Source organism: Anolis carolinensis, chromosome 4, assembly GCF_035594765.1.
Source record: "Anolis carolinensis isolate JA03-04 chromosome 4, rAnoCar3.1.pri, whole genome shotgun sequence".
NCBI lineage: Eukaryota > Metazoa > Chordata > Lepidosauria > Squamata > Dactyloidae > Anolis > Anolis carolinensis.
The window spans coordinates 197,425,953-197,449,108 of record NC_085844.1 but is presented as its reverse complement, the minus strand read 5'-3'; the positions used below and the strand labels follow the sequence as shown (position 1 = coordinate 197,449,108).

The window sequence follows — 23,156 nt, the reverse complement described above, 5'->3', positions numbered from 1 at the left end:
AAGTTTGTGTATGTGTGAGTGTGGGGAGGAGTAGCAGGTGGTTTGTATAACCAAGGGAGATATTAGTCTTTGCTAGCTGTGACCTCCTTTGTACTCAATAGAGCAGCAATATAAACTCAGGGATTGGGATGTGATCTTCCTTTCCAGATCGGATTGGGTATTTATTCATCAGTTTGAGTATTTATTGCCTTAGGAATTCAAGACAGATTGAGGATTCTGTTAGTGTACAGCTCATTTTTACTAACTATCAGTATCATTGGCCATACTTTTCTTCTGGGTAGGTTCTGAGAATTGGGATATGGTGGATGTGGAGTCCTGTTTTTGAGGGGAAGCAGACTATAGATGAATGGGCATTTTCATTACAGATAAGTATTTGTACAAAGATAGCTCTTTGCTTGTTCCTACTTAGATGACTAATTCCAGATGTTGGTATTGCAGGATTATTGTTACCTTTTATTGTTACCTTGTGCTGTTCCAAGGGGATTTTTTTTGTATTCTGTACTTTTAAACTTCCATAGGAAACCACTGGGTGAGGTCATAAGGAGATGTGGGCTGACATGTGGATTGACATGCAGATGACACCCAGCTCTTCATCCCATTGCTCTACTCATGTTCGCATGTTTTTGAACTGCTAGGTTGGCAGAAGTTGGGGCTAACAACAATCCCCATCCCACGGATTTGAACCACCAACCTTCCAGTCAGCAAGTTCTGCTTCTTAGTGGTTTAACCTGCTGCACCACTCTGTCCCTAATATATAGAATTAAATATATATAATATGATAACATATGAGTATTTTTTCCTATGTATGGTGACTTTTGGAACACTCTGTACTCCTTTGTTTCCTTTTTTTTCCTCCTTGTCACTAGGGATCTTCTGAATACAAAGAAAAATGGGAAGGGATCTTAAAGCTTTTGCCTGACCTGTAAGAGAATTTGGGAGTCAGTAATTTCATTCAGTGGCAATGGTGATTTCTGTAGTTTGTCAGAGGCAGGTGTGGTGCTGGTTGCCTCCCCCCATGTAGACTCGCAGCAATTCTCGCTCTTCTCTTCTGTCTTAATGGCACAGTTCACCATGTTCCCAGCTCCATTGAGCTCCAGCTGAGGAGAGGCAGGGCTCCTCATGGACATCCTGTGGGGAAAAAGAGATACAGAAAAAATTAGCATGAAAAAAAGAAGAGAAAGGTGGATCAGTCACACATTTTTAAGAAAAGTATCTGCTTTCCACAACATGTTTACCACACAGGAAAAACTAAAATATTTAGTAAATGAGGACATTTCCTCACTATTTAATTAAATGAGAATTCTTCAAACCCAAAAAGTATATGTATATATTTATGCATACACACATATATTGAACTGCTCTTTTCTTAACCCCCGTTTGCCACTAAAAGATGAGGTATGTGATGTAACAAAAAATATCAGCAAATAACAGAATTGTTCACCATAACAAATGCTCCAGACCACTAACAATTCCAACATTAAGAATATTGAAAATAAAATAAAAGTATAGTCCCTCTCTCTTTCTCTTTCTCTCTCTCTCTCTCTCTCTCTCTCTCTCTCTCAGACACACACACCCACACACACACACACACACCCTGGTATACACAGGACCAATTTCTGTGGTTTAATTTATACCTGTCCAACAAATTATGTGTTCTCTAGGCATTTTCTTGGGACAGATAATATCATGTATCTATGCAAAGTCTGTAAATGTATTCACTGAAGATACGGGATCTCACTATACAGAATAAAACAAACACTTGAGGTCAAATTAAAAAGATGTGCTTTACATTTTCCCCACCCTGAGAGCTAAAAGAGACATGTTGTAATGTAAAAGAAGTCCTACTGAACAGCACTCCATGCAGTCATGCCGGCCACATGACCTTGGAGATGTCTACGGACAACGCCGGATCTTTGGCTTAGAAATGAAGATGAGCACCAACCCCCAGAGTTGGACACGACTGAACTTAACATCAGGGGAAACCTTTACCCTTACCTTTTACTGAACTGAATCAGCTTTACTCATTGGTGACAACTGAGTATGGTTTATGTACATGAGATTTATGTGAATGAGAGAGTATCTCAGTTATTGTGGGAGAAAAACAATGTGTTTAAGAGTTCCTGTGTACCCAAGAGGACTAAAACTAAAGGGGCTGGGCTGTGGCGCAGGCTGGTAAACAGCTGCTGCAATAAATCACTCTGACCAAGAGGTCATGAGTTCGAGGCTAGCCTGTGGCAGAGTGAGCACCCGTCAATTAAAAATAAAATATAGCCCCTGCTCGTTGCTGACCTAGCAACCCGAAAGATAGTTGCATCTATCAAGTAGGAAATAAGGTACCACTTATAAAAGTGGGGAGGCAAGTTTAACTAATTTACAACGTTGGAATGAGGAAGTAAGGAAGTGCCATCAGAGTGGATGATAAAGCAGCTGCTCCCCCTGTGGCCAGAATCGAACATCCCCTCAGGAGAAGGTTAAATTGCCTCTGCGTCTGTCTGTCTGTTGTCTCTGTCTCGGTTCAATGTGTTTATGGGCATTGAATGTTTGCCCTATATGTACATAATGTGATCCGCCCTGAGTCCCCTTCGGGGTGAGAAGGGCGGAATATAAATACTGTAAATAAATAAATAAATAAATAAAAAGCAAAATGCTTTGCGTTAGCTCTGGATGGGCTACCTGAGTAGCTAGCTGACAAGAATGGAGTAGACAAGAAAGCGATGCAGCTTTCAAAAAGAAAAGAAAGGGACTTGGCTGGGTTAAGGGAAATCAATAGTATTAGAAGTAATTGGCAGGTCAGGAGGGGATAATCCTTCTATTAATTTAGAGAAATTAATTTTAATGGAATTTATTTAGAATTTACTTGAAGAAAATAACTGGCTTGTCTTCTGTGAAATGGGTGTCCTGTAGGATTAAGTTCAAAAGACTGTTTTAAAGGGATTAGATTTTGGTTTCCCTTTGGTTTATATTCATGTGGGTATAGGTTATTTGTCACTAAACCTCACTAGTTTGTTTTCTCTGAAATTACAGAAATTTTGCACAGTATGTGTTAGTGCAGAGGAAGGCCATTAATGATCTGGTTTGGTATTTGGGACTCGAGCCAATCCTGTCATTTGTAGGCAGACTCCATGGTCTTTCTGACCACCTACACCTCAACAGTAACTAACTATCAAAACCCATATCCTACAGCTACCATTTCGCAACTATTAATGACCCCTCCTTACAGCCATTTTGTGGTGATGCCTATAGCAGTTTATCAAATTTCTAAATATACTTGCAGACTAAAAAAGGTTGGGAATCCCTGTTCATGAAGAATAGCATATTTATGTTGTCCCTCCCCAATACAAAAGTATATGGAAACATGATCAGAATGTTCTTGTTTGTTGTTTATTTGTTCAGTTGCTTTTGACTCTTTGTGACCTCATGGACCAGCCCACGCCAGAGCTCCCTGTCGGCCATCACCTCCCGCAGCTCCTTCAAGGTCAAGCCAGTCCCGTCAAGGATAACATCCATCCATCTCGCCCTTGGTTGACCCCTCTTCCTTTTTTCTTCCATTTTCCACAGCATCATTATCTTCTCCAAGCTTTTCTGTCTTCTCATTATGTGGCCAAAGAACTTCATCTCTGCCTCTAATATCCTTCCCTCCAGTGAGCAGTCGGGCATTATTTCCTGGAATATGGACTAGTTGGATCTTCTTGTGGTCCAAGGCACTCTCAGGATTTTCCTCCAACACCACAGTTCAAAAGTATCTATTTTTCTTTGCTCAACCTTTTTTATGGTCCAGCTCTCACATCCATAAGTTACTATGTGGAATACCATTGCTTTAACTATGCAGACCATCGTTGTCAGTGTGATGTCTCTACTCTTCACTATTTTATCGAGATTGGTCATTGCTCTCTTCACAAGAAGTAAACATCTTCTGATTTCCTGGCTGCAGTCTGCATCTGCAGTAATTTTTGCATCTAGAAATACAAAGTCTGTCACTGCCTCCATGTTTTCTCTCTCTGTTTGCCAGTTATCAATCAGTCTACTTGCCATAATCTTGGTTTTCTTGATGTTTAACTGCAACCCAGCTTTTGCACTTTCTTCTTTCACCTTGATTAGAAGGCTCCTCAGTTCCTCCTCGCTTTCGGTCTTCAAAGCGGTATCATCTGTGTATCTAAGGTTGTTAATGTTTCTTCCAGTAATTTTAACTCCAGCCTTGGATTCATCAAACCCTGCACATCGCATGATGTGTTCTGCATACAAGTTGAAAAGGTAGGGTGAGAGTATACATTGCAGTATATTGCCATATTTCTTTCCCAACCATTCTGTTGTTCTGTGGTTTGTTCTTACTGTTGCTACTTGGTCATTATAAAGATTCCTCAGGAGACAAACAAGGTGACTTGGTATCCCCATACCAGAATTAGAAGATAAAATTCTTGGATCAGCTATGAGAAGTACTGACAGAGTGAAATATGTATGCTGTATATATGCATTGTTTGTACATAACAGCATAGATACACTGCACATTATTTTTCTTGAACAGAAATGATATCCATATATAAAATATGTAATGAGCAAATTGACTCCTTGAAGCATCTTGCACTGGATTTCCCACTTCTCCCAGAATGGAAATTAATGCAAAGCAACCACACAGCACTCTCAGACTACACCAAGACAAAACAGGAGCAGAAGCATAACAGGTTTAGGGCAAATGCAGCCATTGCAACTGGCCAAGTGCCACCATCACTGCCACTCGGAGCTCTGGAAAAGCGCAGGGCAGTAATTACATAACAAACAAAGCCTGTCTCAAGCTGTGAATTAATCAAACTGCTGAAAATAAAACCTTCCTCTCAGGAACTTCAGACAAAAGAAATGAAAACAACAGGGCTGGCTGGGTAATGAAAAGCCAGCACACTGAATAGGGGACAAAAGGAAGTGGAACAATAGGGTGTTGGACAAAAGCAATAAAGTAAAGGGAAGTGTGACAGCTGAACAATGGGGCACTGTGCACGCCAGAGTTTCTGATCTTAGCAGGGCTTTTTTATCTCAGTTCCCTGCCCTTCTCTGAACAAATCATTGTGCTTTTCAGGCTATTGGGTTTCCTTTGCCACTTGCCTTTTGGCTCCTACAGCCATTCTGCTCAGAAACCTGCATATTTCCATTTTCATCCCTGGTACAGTCCTATCCATGCTGCAACTCACCAGAGACTAAATAGATTTATCTTCTGGAAACAAAAGCCATCCATGTGTTGGGGAGGAGCACTGATAAGTGACAAGAACTCAGCCCCCACCCCAATAACAGATGCCAACTGCATTATGTAGTCTTTGGCTCTCACATTAGATGGCAACAAAGCAGGTCTCTCTACCATTGGCACGACACTGTCAAAGGAAAAATTCTTTGGTCTCTATTTGCCCTAACTGTTAAAGGGCCTGGCTGCGGTGTCTGAGCATCATGCCGGGTAATTTTAAATTCCTTTTGGGGCAAAAGAATAACACATTCTGTCAGAGAAGTGTGTGTGTTTGTGAACGTGTCTGATAGGGAAGGAGGGTGGAAGAGAGAGAAGGGCTGATTCGGTGCATCCAAACCCACAAGAAATGTATGAATCCCTCTCAAGCTGAAATACAAAAAAGTAAGATCAGCAGGGTCAGCACACATGACAAGAACTGAGTACATAATAGCTACCACTTACACATCATGGGCTGGATCCAAACTTAGGCATGTGCAACTGGGTTAGTTCTTCACTCTATATTCTGAAAATTCTTCAGATAAGAGTATTGTGGGACCCCACTGAATTGGGTAATCTGTGCAACAGGGATTTAAAGGGGGCAACTCCTGAAAACCTGGTGGAAGCACCTTCTGGTAAAACAGAAGATGCTGCTCTATCACCAGCATGCAAGAGAGTTTCAATAGATAAACTCCAAGGCAGCAAAATGTTTTAGATCAGTCTTCCTGCCAAAGTCATCGAGATTTTAATGGGAAGGCTAGGGTTGTATTTTTAGGGAGCTATGTTGGACCATACAGACTCAGAACTCTTAAGTCCTATTCAGGTGCAGAAGATAACACGTGGGCACAGCATAATCAGCCTGTATAACTGGCAAGTAATATGAAGACCCTGGTTTGAGTAACCCCACTACAAACTCCAAAAGCTGGAGATTTTACCCTTGACATTTAACAGAACAATATTTTCAGCCTGCTAAACTATGAGGAGCTAGGATGATTGTCAGATTACAGAGATTGGCTTAGCTCTAAACTCCCAGTTTTATTAGGAGTGCATATTCTCCAATTTTGTTGTGCTTACCTCCAGGCAAGAGAAAAGACTACCAGCTCAACAACTTGCTACAATGTTAAAATTGCACTGATTGTTGCTGCAACTTGCATAGACTCTCTATGGAAGGTAGATGTTTACTTACTAAGCTTCCTCCTTCCCTTCCAGTCTTTATGGCACAAAGACCCCCTCCACTCTCCTCTATTCACCTTCTGGCTAGAAGCAAGTTGGATAGGCTAAATGTTCCTTATTTAGCCTAACCAATTAAGTGATAAGGAATGACCCCCTAATTTCACCTTGATTTGGGAACAGAGGCTTGATTTAGCCTCTTTGGCTAAGATACTGGTCTTAATTTCCAAACAGGAAAATATAGTGTGTGTGTTTGAATGATGAGGTGTGAACAACTGCAATTGGTACTTAATGCTTAATGACATTACTAAGATCCATCTGTACCTAGATTTTAGATTCTGCCCAGAAAGCTCAAGGCCTGAGATAATCATGAACTGCCTACCTGAGTTGCAGAAATTTGAATGTTGGACTAGGACTCTAGAGCATGCCACAATAGGCATGTTACATGTTCTCAGTCTTAGAGGAAAGCAGTACCCCTTCTCTGATTTTTTGTGTGTCAGAAGTGACTTGAGAATTTGCAAGTTGCTTCTGGTGTGAGAGAATTAGCCATCTGCAAGGACATTGCTCAGGGGGCGCCCAGATGTTTGACGTTTTACCATCTTTGTGGGAGTCTTCTCCCATGTCCCCGCATGTGGAGCTGGAGCTGACAAAGGAAGCTCACCTGCTCGCCTCGGATTCAAACCACCGACCTGTTGGTCAGCAGTCCTGTAGGCACAAGGGTTTAACCCATTGTGCCACCAGGGGCTCCCTTCTCTTCCTCTGTATTTCATTGAGTCTAATGGGAGCTGCCCTGAGTCCCTTTGGGGAGAGAGGGCAGGTTAAAAATAAAGTTGATTATTATTATTATTATTATTACTGCTACTGCTAAGGTGTTATCAGTTCATGAGAAAGGGTCAAATTGTATGTTACAATGAATACTTATTAAGAAGTTTGAGTGGACACTTAAGCTTCCAAAAAGGAGGAAACGCATTACCAGAGGGCATGAATATTTGCATAGGCTCATTTAGATAAGCTCTTGTCTATACATACATATACAATATATCTCAGCATAGCAAGGAAAACTGTAGCCAAAACAGCTCAGTCTGCTGTCCAGGTGACAACAGCTGGTGGCGATTTTCGAAGTCCCTAGTTTTCCTTGTTATGTATTTAGACTGGGTTTTGAGAAATCTTCAAACAGAAGATACCTTCTGTCTTCTGTAAAGTACAGACCGTAGTGTTTAAATTGGAACTTCTGAAAAGTCAGCTATGGTCCCTCATTCTGGGGTATGTTCCTTATCCAAACTGCTATTTGTCACATTTTTTGGCACAAAAGCATCAACACCAGTTGCTTAACTATGGTTATATGACAGGGCAAATTCTCCATTATGAAGGTTGCACAAAATAGGATTCCTGGACTTGTCTCAGGCTACACTTGCAAACATGCCATGCTTGTCTCTTCCTAATGCTTATAAAGTACAGGCCTCAAAACCAAAGTTGAGCTTTAGGAGTTAGCCCTCCCCCCCCCCCCCCATTCTGGATGCAAGGCACGTTGGCAGGGAAACAGCCCACGCTGCAGTAAATTGTGCGTGGAGGGCCTGAGGCCACTATTCTCAAGTTATCACACAATTCATTTTATAGAAGAGCTCAAAGAATCCGCAGAAGGTCAGAGCAGGAGAAATGTAAAAAGGATCTTCCGGGCACCCTGTCCTGCAAAGATACAATGAGCAGAGATGAAAATGAACTGAGCATAAAGAAATACATGCTTTCGTTCCAGTCCTTATTACTTCAGAAACCCCGTTGAATGCATAACCCCATTATGCTGAGGGGGAAAAGAAAGCCATATTCTTGTTGCAGGTCTCGCTCGCTCACTCACTGGTATGCAGCCACGTAAGAGGGTTGTATTGTCATCCGGACAATGGGGGAATCAGGAACAATCAGTTGGTGGTGAGCTGAAAATGTATTCATTTTAAAAGAGCACACAAAGGGAAAGTTCCAATCCTCTGGCGGGTCAGATTCCTATTGTACATAACCTTCTGGTACCACTGGAAGTTTACTCTCAAAATGGGTCCATTGCTTTAATAGGTGTCTGTTTGAAAAAGGAGTCATTGTATTTTTATTACATGGTTTGCTGAACAAAAAAATGTGTTCAGTTATACTTGTTACATGGCTTGCTCTAGTGATGGGCCCATTCCTCATTCTAATAGTCTCAGGTAGTTACCTCAAGGGGAGCGCTCTGAACAGCAAACAATGGGAACAGGAACAATTGGCCTGGTACATGGAAACGGTCTTCCTGTAACAGGGTTTTTCTTTTAATGTTTCCTTTTCTTCCACCGGGTGGGAGGGCTAGGCAAAGCTTGAAGTCTTATCATGTACAAGACAAAGGGAGAAAATATAGCAGAGACTATGAATTCCAGCAAGATTCAAAGAGAAACTGGCATTTATGTGAATAATGAAACAAGTTAACCAGTACGATAATTAAGACTACAAAACACCATGTTTTGAAGTATTATTAAATCATTATTCTATATGCAAAGGATATGCACTGTAACAGGCATCCTTTTTCACCCTATTCTCTAGAGTAACCTCTTATCATAGTCATTTCCATTTCTTAGAGCAGACAATACTACTTAAGATTCAATGACCTATGGAATATTTGAAGGTTCTTTGTTCCATCAGACTATTGGCTATCTACCCAAAAGTTGGGAACTGCTGATTCTCCAGATGTTTTAAACTAGAATTTCCACCCACTTGAAATGATTGCCTGTACTAGATGGACCTGATGGGAGGCATAACTCAAAACATCGAAGGACCAAAGATGCCTTACTAGGATCTAGCCAATACAGTCTGATCCAACTGGTCTCAGCTTTCACACCAAACCTCAGAATGGCATTGCCCGAGCTCTGCAACTTGAGAACGTCTGAACTGGAGAGACCAATATTCAAACCTGAGGTTTTCTTCACACAAACTATGGATACATTGCCCCAAATATATATATTTAGTAAAATATGTATATCCCACTTTAGATCATGAGCTCTCAGTGCAGCATAGAATAAATTCAATTTAACCAATATAAACCAATTACAAAAAATACAAAATAATTATAAGTGTAGTAAAAGCTATTAACAGATATAACAAATTGAAACAGAACCATTTAAAACCATGAATATGTGAAGATTTGGGGAAAAAATCATCTCATCCCATGTTTTCACTTGACACTAAAATGGCAGCAGTATTGGCACTAATCAGGCCTTGAAGGGGAGAATATGCCACAACCAGTGTAGGATAGCAGAATATAGTCACTACCAAAAGGGATTGGAGCCCCTGATGGAGCAACAGGTTAAACCGCTAAGCTGCTGAACTTGCTGACCAAAAGGTTGGTGGTTCGAATCTGGGGGGTGGGGTGAGCTCCCGCTGTGAGCCCCAGCTTCTTCCAACCTAGCAGTTCAAAAACATGCAAATGCGAGTAGATCAACAGGTACTGCTCCAGCGGGAAGGTAACAGCGCTTCATGCAGTCATGCCGGCCACATGACCTTGGAGGTGTCTACGGACAACGCCAGCTCTTCGGCTTAGAAATGGAGATGAGCACCAACCCCCAGAGTTGGAAATGACTAGACTTCATGTCAAGGGGAAACCTTTACCTTTACCTAAAAGGGATTTAAACCCAGGTCCCGCACCACTATCTACTGCACAATAATGGCTTTGAAAACAAAGGCACACTGTCTCTTTATTATTAGAAACAAAATATGAGCAATTCCAGTAAAACCTGCATGAGGACAGATCTATAATGCATACATTTACTCAGAGCTACATTCTGAGGTCACTTCTTTTCACCATGGATTAAATGCACATTCAATGGCCACATTGTTAATTTTATTTAAATTTGGGGCTGTGTCTATAAAGTTATCAGAAACCTAATCATTCTGGCAGGATGCATTTTGAAAAAACAGCTCATCAGAAGTAGCCCTGAGTTAAATCTCAAAATATTATATATCCCACTTCTTCAATCAGAATTTTGGAGCAAATCAGGGTACTAGAGGCGTCAACACCAACAGCTCATGCTTTCCATAAAGGATAACTTCATCACTGACCTAAACTCTGGTTTCCTGGACAGGACCGCAGAAGGCCCTAAGATTTTAGGGCCAAAACCCAAGACACCCCCATGATGTGACAGGGTGTGGGTTCCAGTAAGGTTCAAAGTTGATGTTAAAAGTCACAGTACTTGGAGATGTCATTAAACATGATAAAGGAAGCATCAAATACAGTAATGCAGCTTATACAGTTCAAATAAAAACACCAAGCTTAAGTAATGAGGAAGAGGAAAATAAGTGCAGGGACACTTTTCAAGGCAATGCTCATATCCCTAGATTCTCCCTCACACCCTGAGAATAAAAGAAGAGGGTCCAGAACATGAGAGCTGGCAACCCTAACATAAATCTAACATATAACACATTGCTAGGGTCTTTATCTCAAAGAACCTTGTCTTCAGAAAGTGGATATACACATCTGTTTAAAATAACCACTGAGAATAATCAAAGCTGGGTCAACTAATCTCAAAGCTCCCAAACTAAAATCTTGCGAAGGCGCCAGGCTCTCTCAACACTGCCTATGAAACTTTTTTCTCTCTCCATTGTTATTTCTTTGTGGCATGCATCCTGCTATTCTCCCTCTTTGCATTGCCACCCTTCCTGGCTAAAACCTAGGTCCACCTCTCCTGTTTTTTTCTGCAAGGGTGGCTCCAATGGGACTGGCACCATGCAAAACTTTAAAGACCTCAAATCAGAAAAGGATACTTCTTCGAACAGGGTATGGATCTTAAGAACACTTCAACTAGAGCCACAAAAGTGTTTTTAAATGAGAGATAGTATGGCAATGACTGAACATTTTGATCCAGTCGGACTGGCCATCTAATTCTGTAGCTTCAAATGGAAAACCAACAGGCTTCAAATAAAACTTTCCCAAATTATGCTCTTCTTTTAAAGCATGATGTTTTGTCAGAATTATACTGGCCATAATGGATTTTATGTATTCCAGACAGTCTGAAATGCTGTTAAGGCATCAAATAGAAATATGTAAACTTTAACACTACAGAAATGTTAAGTCAAAGGACAGCATTCATAGTTTCAAAATGCCTTGGGGAAGGAGGAGCTATGTGACTGAATTCTTATTCTGAAATAAAGTTCCTTTGTCCATCTAGATAGATGAAAGCTTTATCCAGATAGATGAAAGCATTTCATTTCTTCCTAATGCATTGGTCAAGTAGCCATACCGGGTCTACTTCCTCTCGCATATTCCCAAGGGCTGCATTTGACAACAATGAGGTATCAGTCTGAGTTAAAACATAACAGGAGGGAGGAACATTTTCCTTTTATCCCCTCAATTGCACAGAGTTTAATCTGTCTTACTTAGTTAATGTTAGAAACAAAATTTTTGGTTCCATCCTACTGATTTGGTTCCAAAGCCTACAGATTTATTTCACTCTAGAACAGGACCTCGAGCTTTTATCTCAAGAGAAAACAGAAGCACTGGAATATGAAATAAATATCATCCAGAAATTATACCTTCCTCTAATCCAGTGGTTCTCAGCCTTTGGTTCTCCAGGTGTTTTGGACTTCAGCTCTCACAACTCCTAACAACTGGTAAACTGATTGGGGTTTCTGGGAGCTGAAGTTCAAAACACCTGGAGAACCAAAGGCTGAGAACCACTGCTCTAATCCTTTGCAACTGAAACTAAGGAAAACCAAATTATGTGGCATATTAAACAAATGGTACATACACATATACACATGGCTTATTGCAGAAGGTGCCGGTTATCATCAATAGCTTCAGAAAAATTGTTTCCAGATGGGAATAGCTAAAATGGCTGGTAGCAAATTTTGGTATGCATTTCGTTTTCAGTAAAGGTTAGGTAAAGGTTTTCCCCTGACATTAAGTCTAGTCATGTCTGACTCTGGGCGGTTGGTGCTCATCTCCATTTCTAAGCCAAAAAGTGCTGGTGCTTCACCAAACTACAATTCCTATGATTCTATAGCATTGAGCCATCACAATTCAAGTGCTGTCAAGCTGTATTAATTTGACACTGTAGATGAACCCAAAGTCAATGGGTCTACTCCAATTGCCATTACCAGTAGCTATCAGGGAAAATGATGGGTTAGATCGGCCTTTGGTTTGATACACCAGAACTATTCTTATGTTTTTATATAAGTGCTTCCCAGAAGGACTCCCCAGAAATACTGGGAAATTATATAAATGTTTTCAGTTGGGCATCACGGAGTATGTTTCAGTAACCCTCACAACATTTCTCGTTTTGTTGATGCCACATTTAATACATGTAAATGACAATGACACATGTGGGAATTAAAATATGTGATACAGCTTCATTTTTGAGCGGGACACCTTTATTTTATTTATACTCCACCTTTTTCACAATACAAAACTCTGGGCAGCAATCTCCTGAACACCATGGTGCCATCAAAACTGCCAGAGCTCCCTTGCTATATGAATGAAAACATTTTTTATTTATATTTATTTATTTATGCATGTCCAGACAAACATTCAGAATGTATTTTCTGCCTTTTTGTGAGTTTTTAAAAAAAATTCTGGAGACCTAGAGAATTCCTAATTCAAGACACTTTTACCCATTATTAGAACATATTTTAAAAATTCAGGAATTTAACCAATTAAAAATAAACCTCTAAAGAAGGAAGAAAGGATTTTCAAGATTTTGAAACAAAAAAGCATCAAAATACTTTAAAAAATACTAAACTTTCAAAGAAAATTTTCAAATGTTTGATATGAAGGAAGAAGATGAATCGGATTGTTTGAAAATAAACACAATTCAGATATATTGTTAATTTCACCAATAAGTTCAAGTGTGTGTGTGTGTGTTTCAAGATTTGGGGTTTGTGTTCATATATTACAAACTATTAATGTTGCTTTCTCCAGGTAGAACTTTCTCCAAACAAGTCAAATGGATTTCTCCAAACAAATCAAATTCTGTCTAATCTGGATAGCTAAACAGGATTAGCTCTGATTAGTACTTGGATGGGAGGCTGCCAATGGAAACCAATGGATACCATAGGCTATATTTCAGACGAGGGGACTGTCAAAAGCACCTCTGAGTATTCCTTATATAAGAAAACCCAATTCTGGCCATTTCCAAAAGAAACTAGAAAACATCTGACTTTGACCTGTTTGAAGGAGGGTCTCATGATCATGATGTGCTAAATGCTTCATTGATTAACAGTCCATTAGATTAACAGTCCCATTTCTTGAGCACTAATTATTGTTTACATTTAAGGCTATACATTCCCTGGGACTGGAGTCTCCAAAGGAGCATTATTCCAACAAACCATTCATGCACTACCATTTTGGAATCTTATGGGTTAGAAACCAGTTTTCAAAATATAAAGAAAGCTATGCAATATTATAACAACAGTAGAGTCTCATTTATCCAACATAAACGGGCTGGTAGAACACTGGATAAGGGAAAAAGTTGAAAAAAGTTGCCTGACAGGAAAAGTCTGTGACGGCTGCATCTCGCCCCTCCTGGCAGGCGTCCAGCATGCGGAGAGGCCTGCTATGTGTTGCTGCCTAGAGAAACAGCTGTGGATCTGGGCAGGAGGCAGACTACACTGGATAATACAGAACGTTGGATGAGCAAAGGTTGGATAAGTAAGACCCTAATGTAATTCCATATTTTATAGTTGTGAAAGTGCAATCGTGGAAATACTTCTCTCAGAGCTAATTGAAATGGAAAATTATTTCAAGAAATGCATACCTAAAAATGCAAACACAATAAAATTCATCAAGTTAATTGTCGCAAACACTGCCACTCACTCCTTCCCTTACATCGTCACTGCTACTTGCTGAGCGACAGTTCACTGGCTGTCTTGCTCTCATGGCCCATGACACCAAATCACATAAACTCCATTCTAGCATGTTATCAATACCAGCCATAGCCACGAGCTTTCCTGACAAGTTGTTATGTTTTTTCTGTGTTGTGCGTGTTTGGCTGCTACATCATAGGGCAGTCAATGATTCAGAGAAATAGCGTAGAAAACTCATGTTAACAGTGGAGTAGAGACAAGCTGGACTGCATAAGCATATCCATCAGTTGATAATGAGAAATTGGAAATTTTCTGCTGAATGTGTTAACTGATTTGATTGCAAAGCATTGTGATGTGACAACAAAGATCTGTCTGTGGTGTTTGATCAGTGATGGCTCATTCACACATGCAAATCATCACCAGCTGCTACTGTTATCAGGAGACCAAGGTGCAAGAAGGAAGAAGTCATGGCTGCTCCAAAACAAGTGAGAGAAAGTTTGGAAAAACTATCATGAAATGTTCATGTTATTTACAAAGGAACAAGGAGGATCTGGTACAAAATGTTACAATTTCTCAATAGGAAATAAGTGAACGTTTCAGTTTTCTTTCCCAAATGACACTCAATATAGCATAGGTGCTGTGCATCCCTTCATATCATTGGATTATGTGGGCTTGTGCCCTCTTGGAGGATATTACTAAAGATTCAGTTTTTCCATGGATAGACGACATAGAGACAGGCATGCACACAGGCACATACATGCTTACACACATAAAACTGGCCCTCCATATCCATGGATTCTGTATCCACAGATTCTATATCCTTAGTTTCAACCAGCCACAACTTGAAAATATTCCAATTTCCTCCCTCAAATGCAAACTTTGCTTTTGCTATTTTTTAAATGATTTTTAAATGATAATGGTAATAATGATAACTTTATTTCTTATCTGCCTCTCCTCCTCACATTTTATTTACCTCTTTGTCCCTCTAAAACTTATGGTAGGAACCCCTAATTTACTATTCGTTCATGTATATGTAACTACAAACTTGGATTTGCCACTTGTATACCATTAACAAGGAGTCAGTGCACACAAGCCCAACTCTTGTGTGCACTTAAACATAAAATGTATGAAGAAGTCCTAACGCAGCACTCTATCCATTCCTAATACCTGCTCAGAGACTTGGAGCCCTTCTACATTATCCAATTACAGCACTATGATTCCATTTTAACTGTTATGGTGCCAGTCTATGGCATTCTGGAATTTACTGTTTGTGAAGGGGTAGTAATTCTCTGCCAGAGGACTCAATTCCTCACCAGACTAGAAATACTTAGATTACACAGGTTGCAACCATAGCAATTTAAGTGGAAGTGTAGTGCTATAATTGTTTAGTATGAAAGGCTAAAATAACTATTAATTACCCTTGAAATTTGAATTTGTAAAATAAATAAATACAGGAGGAAGCATTTTTAAAAGTTTTCCAGTTAAATATTCTGCTCTCATTTTCACGTAAATATATGTTATTTGCAGCTACAAAAAAACCCTATTGTGCCATTTCACACTGCATCTCACCAAGACAGATTGTGATAAGGTTAAAGAAAGGAATTGTCTGGTACTGAGGTGTCACTTAAATTGTATTAGCACTAATCCAGGAGCATTTTCACATATAAGAGTCCAAATGAAATGTTACTCAGTTGCTTTGTAATGCAAATCTAAGTTCTTTGTTCTCTAAGAAGCATAGGGACTGGCTCAAAACGACCTGCAGAGCCATGGTGTCCGGTGGCTCCAACATTAGTGCAATTGTGAATCTGAAATGAGATTCAGTCAGGAGGTTAAAGGAGATATTATAGGTGCTGCATTCTAGCCCCAGTGGGTTTACCAACTTGGATAGTACCTTTAAATTTCAGACTAAATCTAAGAATAGAATCACTGCCCCACTGGCAACAAAGCAACTATCATCTATCCCGTTTTTATTACGATTTTGCCATTTATGTGTTTTAAATGCAATTTTTTATCCTGTATTTTTGTTTTAATTGATATATTGTATTACTGTTTTATCTTTTTATAGTGTGATTTGTATTATGTTGCCTATGTTTTGTTCTATGTTGTTTGGGCCTCTGCCCCATGTAAGCCGCCCCGAATCCCCGCGGGGAGATGGTGGCGGGGTATACATAAAGTTTTTTTAAATTATTATTATTATTATTATTATCTACCATAGAAAAAAGATAAAGAGCAAATCTGCTTTAGTGATACTACATTATTGTTTTGTACCCTCAAAGTTGTTTCTGACTTATGGCGATCCTAAGGCAAACCTATATAATAGTCCCTAAATATACTAAAGGCATCAGACCCTACCTGATCCTGGAAGCTAGGTAGGATCAGTTCTCTTTAGTACGGGATTGCATTTTAATCTATATTTCTGAGGTAGGAACTGGCAAAACCTCCTTTGAGGATTCCTTGCCTTAAGAAACTATGAAATTCATGTGATCACCAAAGTCAACAGGTGATGTGAAGGCACTTATACACATTCACTTTTAGTTTTTGTTATTCATAAAACTATAGAATGCTGCTTGAGTCCCATTCTGATGCATAAGGTGAACGTATCACTGGGTTTTCTGGGCACAATCTGTTCCCAGAAGGCTTGTGTTTGTTTTTCTTCTGAGGCTGAGAAAGTATGACTTGCCCAAGGTGGGTTTCCAAGGCTGAGTGAGAATTTGGCGCCAATATCCATTCCAACAGTCAAACCACTATGTTAGATTCTAAGTTGAAGGCAGGGAACAGTTTTGCAGCTCTTTAACTTGTAAAACACCATGTAAAGATGACTTTTTTGTAATTAACAAGAAGATTGTCTTGTCAATATCTTGATCTTTTATGGTAATGGAACAATGTGGTTGCAAACACTGGCCAATTAATTTTAAATCTTAATTTTTCTGGCCTTTTTGATGCAAAACCATTATTTAGCCGCCCAAAAAAACAACTCTTTCAAGTTCATACTCACTGGGCAATATTCTTAGATGTTGTATCTGTTCTTATTCTACTGCCAAAAGCCTAGTTTTTATAAATGGTAGTCTCATAACACTTCCTTCAGCTTCTGAATACTATCACTGTATAAATAATCCATAGGACTATTCCTGCTTAATTGAAAATACTTGCAGTTGTGTCTTCTAAAATTCAGTGTAGTTGTTTCTTATAAATCTCAATTCAAACTATAAATGAAGTTATTCCTATTCTTTTTCAAAAATAATTTTTATTCCCTGGGCACCCCACTTCATAAAAAATATTCCCAGAATGGCTAGAAGGATAGGTATACGATATTTTTGAAGCTACTTCCAGTTCTTCAGATGCTAATGTTATATACTCTATAGTTATTTATCAAACTGTAACTATGACTGAATAAGACACTCACTGAGAAATTGAAATCTAAGGAACTTTTGGATCATGTCATTATGAAGAAGACACATCACCCTGTCTTTTTATCCCACTGACCTTTTAAGTCCCTAATAATTTCTCTGTTCCAGAGAAGTATCTTAGACTAGGGGCAAACCAGAAGACTAAAGCCCCTTCTACACTGCCATATAATCCAGATTATCAAATCAAATAATCCACATTATCTGCTTTGAACTGGATTATATGAGTCTACACTGCCATACAATCCACTTCAAATCTGGAATTTATATGGCAGATTAGGGGCCTAATTAGATTAGAGTAAAACTGGATATTGCTTTAAACTTACTTGTGAATTGTTTCCAGCAGTTTTTATCAGATCTGGACAATAGATGGATAGAGACAAGGAAGGACATTTTTATAAATAATCTCCAATGGGACCTACAGTTTTTCCCTCATGGAAATTGGAAATGAAGACTGGACAGCACCCCTCTGAACCTCCATGCCCTTGTAAGGAAAGCTTAATTGGAGTCCAATCACCAATACAAACAACAGCCATGCAATTGTGATGATACTGCCCATAAGTGTAATAAAATCCAATGCATTTAAAGCACTAGTGATGATGATGATGATAATTTTATTACCAGCTACTCCCTGTGGCTCTAGGTGGGATACAACACAACTCTTCATGAAGGAACTATCTATGCAGTAATTTAAGCATATGTCTTTCTGTCTGTTACACTATACAAATCCAGAAGATTGAACACAGAACCACCAGACCTGGTGTATTAAATAATGGGACCAAAATGTAGTCTTGATTTTGGATCCATTCCATCAACTATTTCAGATAGCTCTTGAACAAAAACTTTGATTTTCTGTAACTTTGCCTGAGAATGTTTATTGTATTTTGACCAAATGTAGTATTTACTTCAGCTAATATACCAAATATTGTCATGCAAGATTGTGACCAACTGTCAAACTTCAGTTTTTTAGTGAAATGGATGGTTTAGCCCACTTTGAACAGGACTTGGTGTGAAACAAATTGCAGACCTTATTAGTGAAATATTTGTATCATTCAAACTACAGGCAGTCCCTCAGTTACAAACATCCAACTTACAAATAAGTCATAATTAAGAACAGGAAATGAGAGAAATCTAACTCTAGGAAGGAAAATTAACTCCTGGAAAAAGTTATCATGGGGAAAAGGTATCTCCAGTGAGGCTTTATCACCAATCCTTGTTTCCATAACAAGCCATTTTTTTTCAATATTCAATTCTAGCAGGGACAGAAAGTGAGGTGAAATCTTCTGAACAGGAGCACAAACAGCAAAACAAACATCACAGGATGTTAATCCTTCCCTATGCTATCCAAAACATGCATATGTTACACTTAAAATGTACCTGTTCCCACATACATACAAATTCAACTTAAAAATGAACATACAGAACCAATTTTGTTCATAACTTGGGAACTGCCTGTATAAGCAAAATTACTAACATCAACCAAGGCAATGCTGGATAAAATTCCTAACCATTTATATGCCCGTGTGGCTTATTAAGATACTTGCAAAACATGTTCTAAAGAGACACAAGAGAAAGACACATTCTACACAGTTTCCATTTACCATCCCATTTGCTTCTTGTCATGTTGGAAATAAATTTGCAATACTACTGTCTCTCCCCAATTTCCCAACAGATGTATGCCAATTTACAGCAATCATATCCAATCATCTATCCAACCTAGGGGAAAGTCCCCTTCTTTATTGTAGTGCCTTGGAGATTACAAGAACCCCAAGCTTTTTGTGGGAAAAAGGTCCTTTTATCACAGAGCAATAAACTGAGAGAGTTTCAAGAGAGGAAACTTTGTTCTTGCATTGTTTGCAGGTTTTCAATTACACATGATCCACCCTAAAGTTTAGGAAAGAATGGCATTTGTTTTGTTCCAGAACTCTGGACAACAGACAAGGGGCTCTTTGTGTCTCCGGGCTTCCTGAGGCACCTGTTCACAAACCACTCCATTCCTCACAGTGCACCCTTATTTATCTCCCCGCTGCTAGTTCTCTCCAGCAAAACAGCTTTGGCAACCCTTCCTACACCTGCCTTGATCTGGCATTGTTTTCGAAGCAGAAACTGTGGGCAAAGCACAGTTGCTTTGCACGCAATATAGTTATGCTTATGTCACACATTTGTTATGGGGAGCACATGGCACCAGGATACAAACCTGAAAGGGAGCTCTGAGAGCAAGTGGGAGACATTCGCTGCTGTCCTGGCAAATTGGCACCTAGCTGAAAAACCCTAAAAGATACACAGCTGCCGCAGTCAAAAAGAGCTCTGCAGGCGAGAGCGCACATACTCTCAAACAGAGACAGCTCAATGGCACAGGCCCAGAGACTTGAAAGAGAACACACAACTTCAAGAAACCACTTGGCCATGCTAGGGGACTGTGGGTATTATCCATTAAAACCATTTTCCAAACTTTGAAAACACTGGTCTACACTATAGTGGCTAAGAGATCAATCAATGAATAATGACTGCTCTATCCCATTGCATTGTCATGGTGCTATTATTCCACTTGCCTTGGGAACACCATATGGAATTCTAGGATTTGCAGATTAGAATTTAGGGAATTATTGGACCCCACTAAACTACAAACCCAGAAATCCATATAATGTAGCCATGGCAGTTAAAACAGAATATAACACTGCAACAGTACAGTGCCATGGGGCAGAACGTCTCTGCTCTGAATCTTGTCTCTAGCATGAAATAACTAGGCAAGGCTTTAGTAAGATTGGGGTCTCTCAGTACTCCATTTGCCACAGCAGAATATTAATACTAATTTACATTACAAAGGAGATCAGAAAGTAGATCTGTATGGGATTTGTAGTAGATTTGCAAGGGATTCTGAGTCCCACTGGTTTTACAGAAGCAAGTAAAATGTTACTACACACTAAAATGAATTCTGTATCATGGTGGGCTTTTTATCAACCATTAGCCTTCCAACCCCACTGAATCTTCCCTTCAGTCAAGTCTTTTTACAGAACTACTGGCCAATTTCAGACCTGTATTAAAATCCCTTATCTGTATTAAGATACAGTTCCCAATTAGCTTCTTTCCCCTTAAGCTGCATTGTACTTGTAACTTCTCCTCCGTTTTGTAATCAACTTTGGTTGGTGGGTCCTTTTGATTTGCAGAAGTAGTTCTGATTGAATTCAGTGAGAACATTGCACACAATACTAATTGGCACATGAATGAGCAGGAATTCAATTCTGATCTTCCTGATTCTACATACTCATGCTGAAGCAAAGAGATCTTATCCAGCAGTTACTTTTACTTTTTTCTGTCTTGATCTCAATTCAGTGATGCTATGCAAAATAGGACAGATTTAACATCATCATTTCATGTCTGTGGTTAAAATCTGTGGCGACCAATCTGATTAATATGTGCTGATGTGGCACTGTGAGATGATGCAGGATGTTGTGCCAATGTATCAAAATGAGTCAGTACCACTACACAGTCAAAAAAGATACTTTTTAAATAAGGGTGACACTATACAAATCTATTAGAACTGTTAGAAAAATGGGCAATTGAGGAAAACTTATCTACTCACCATACTAGTCTCCATTTTATTTACCAGGAAGCTGCAAACATACACAACTTAAATTTGCAAGGAAATCAGATACAGAATTATAGTTGGTACTGGATACAGAACAAGACTGACTCTGTTTGACATCACTTTCTTTCAGAACAGTAGTTCCAAAGAATATTCTCATTATTGTCAGACTTTCTTAAAACGCTAAACACTACAATTTGAATTCTCTTCTTTTAGACATCTCATGCAATAATATTCTGCCTCACCACAGCAGTCTTCCTTTTCATTCTCTTAGCACTTAACTTCCCAGAATTATACAGTGTATTTTTGCGATACATAACCACATATCTGCAAACTTTCCTATTTTGCTATCATGGAGCTAAAAACTTTCAAAAACAGAAAACGAAAAAGCAGATCTCAAAATGGCAAGTTCTTTACCAGACCCTAATGTTGAAAAGGTATTGCTCTGTTTTAAGCCTCTTTGTTCTAAGCCATTTTTGTTGAGAGTAATTAACCTGAGAATATTCCTGCATTGTAGTTCAGGCACCAAGGTGTCAGAGATCAAAAACAGAAGAGAATCCCTGCTCTTTCCCTCCCTTCGCCCCTATCCTCCTGTATCCTAGCTAGATGGATTTCTTGGTTATAAACAAGGACACTAGCAAACCGTGCTGTAAACCTTTAATGACTTTGCACCACCAGGAACCATATTGTCCCTGTACAAATCAATCTTGCTGCCCTCCCCCTCAGCAAATGGGGTGGGATATACACAAGGCTCTTTCTGCCACAGCATGAAAAGTAGTGGTATTCCTTAAAGGTGACATTTTAAGTGTGCTCAGCTGGGATTACTCTCTTCTGTAGACTTGGTGTCCTTTTTACGGTCTGCAACCCTGCTGGGCTCCAGGTCAGTTTTAAAAGATATGGCATTTCCCTGTCTTTCTCTACAGCTCCTTTTACAAGTGTGAAAGGTGGCTAAAAGTAGCTATAGGACTCCTACCCTGCAGCGATGTGTTCTGGCTCCAAGCCCTGCCATGGGTTTCCCACTGTGACATGAAATCAAGAAGCAAGCCCCCTTCTTGGGTATGTGCTTTCAAGTCCCCAGTCGATTTATGGTGACTCCATAAATATCATAGAGTTTTCTTATGTATACAAGGAATTCTCTGAGATGCCTTTGCCAGTTCCCTTTTCTGTAATATAGCCTAAATCACCTGGATTTTACGTTGCAGGACCCAGTTAATTCAAAACCCAAATCAAAAGCATGGGTTATGCGTATTTCACCAATATTTAATGTATCTACATTTGGTCAAAGCCTAAGAAATAACCTTTTTGTAGCTATAGCTAGGTAAGGGTTCATCTCACTTTCTCTCAGTCGACCTGCTGTTTTGTGGAAAATTCTTCCTTTTTATATAAATATTTGTCATTTTTATTGAACTAGACTTTAAACTAAAATTAAAAAATAGCTTCATCTTGTTCTTTTTTACAAAACTATTTGTTACTGGTTCTATTTATTGACATAATAAATGGTACTATTATTAATAATCCTTCTTTCCTTAGGTGATCCCTCATTGTCCGAGTATGATAGCCTTCCAAGTTCTTGGAAGATGCCTGTGCATGAGTTTTTTTAATGTGTGGAGGTTGGTGCACAGCCGATCAACACACAGTCTTCTGAAGACCTCAACAGCGGATCAGGCAGAAGTTAACATGGTACATGTTACAACGGCTTTGAAGGCAGAAGAAGTCTGCAACAGATTGAGAAGCCACCATCATCGTGTTAACCATGCCACTGGTTGGGACCCTCACTTTCTATCAATAATAACATTGCTTCAATTCAGTATTACTGATTCAATAATAATAATTTTGTAGAACATTCTTGTTCTATGTTATATAAGACAAGAATTTAGAGGATGGCATATATAGCATTTCTGAAAGATAACAGGAATGGCTCTCCTCCACGTTGTCTGTTGTAAATATGCAGGTGGCTGTAATTTGTTAAGGACGTTCCATCTGTATA

The 23,156-nt window shown here is 39.3% G+C and overlaps 1 protein-coding gene across 3 annotated transcripts in view; it reads right to left on the bottom strand.

The window, feature by feature from the left end:
- The window catches only part of sox13 (SRY-box transcription factor 13), a 73,530-nt gene that overhangs the window by 32,795 nt on the left and 17,579 nt on the right, over window positions 1-23,156 (bottom strand). For all 3 annotated transcript variants that reach the window (XM_003220368.4, XM_008109659.3, XM_008109658.3), the window contains exon 2: window positions 921-1,128. In XM_003220368.4, coding sequence (XP_003220416.2) covers window positions 921-1,127 — 207 coding nt within the window. In that variant the 5' untranslated portion in view covers window position 1,128. The remainder of the gene's footprint in view (window positions 1-920; window positions 1,129-23,156) is intronic.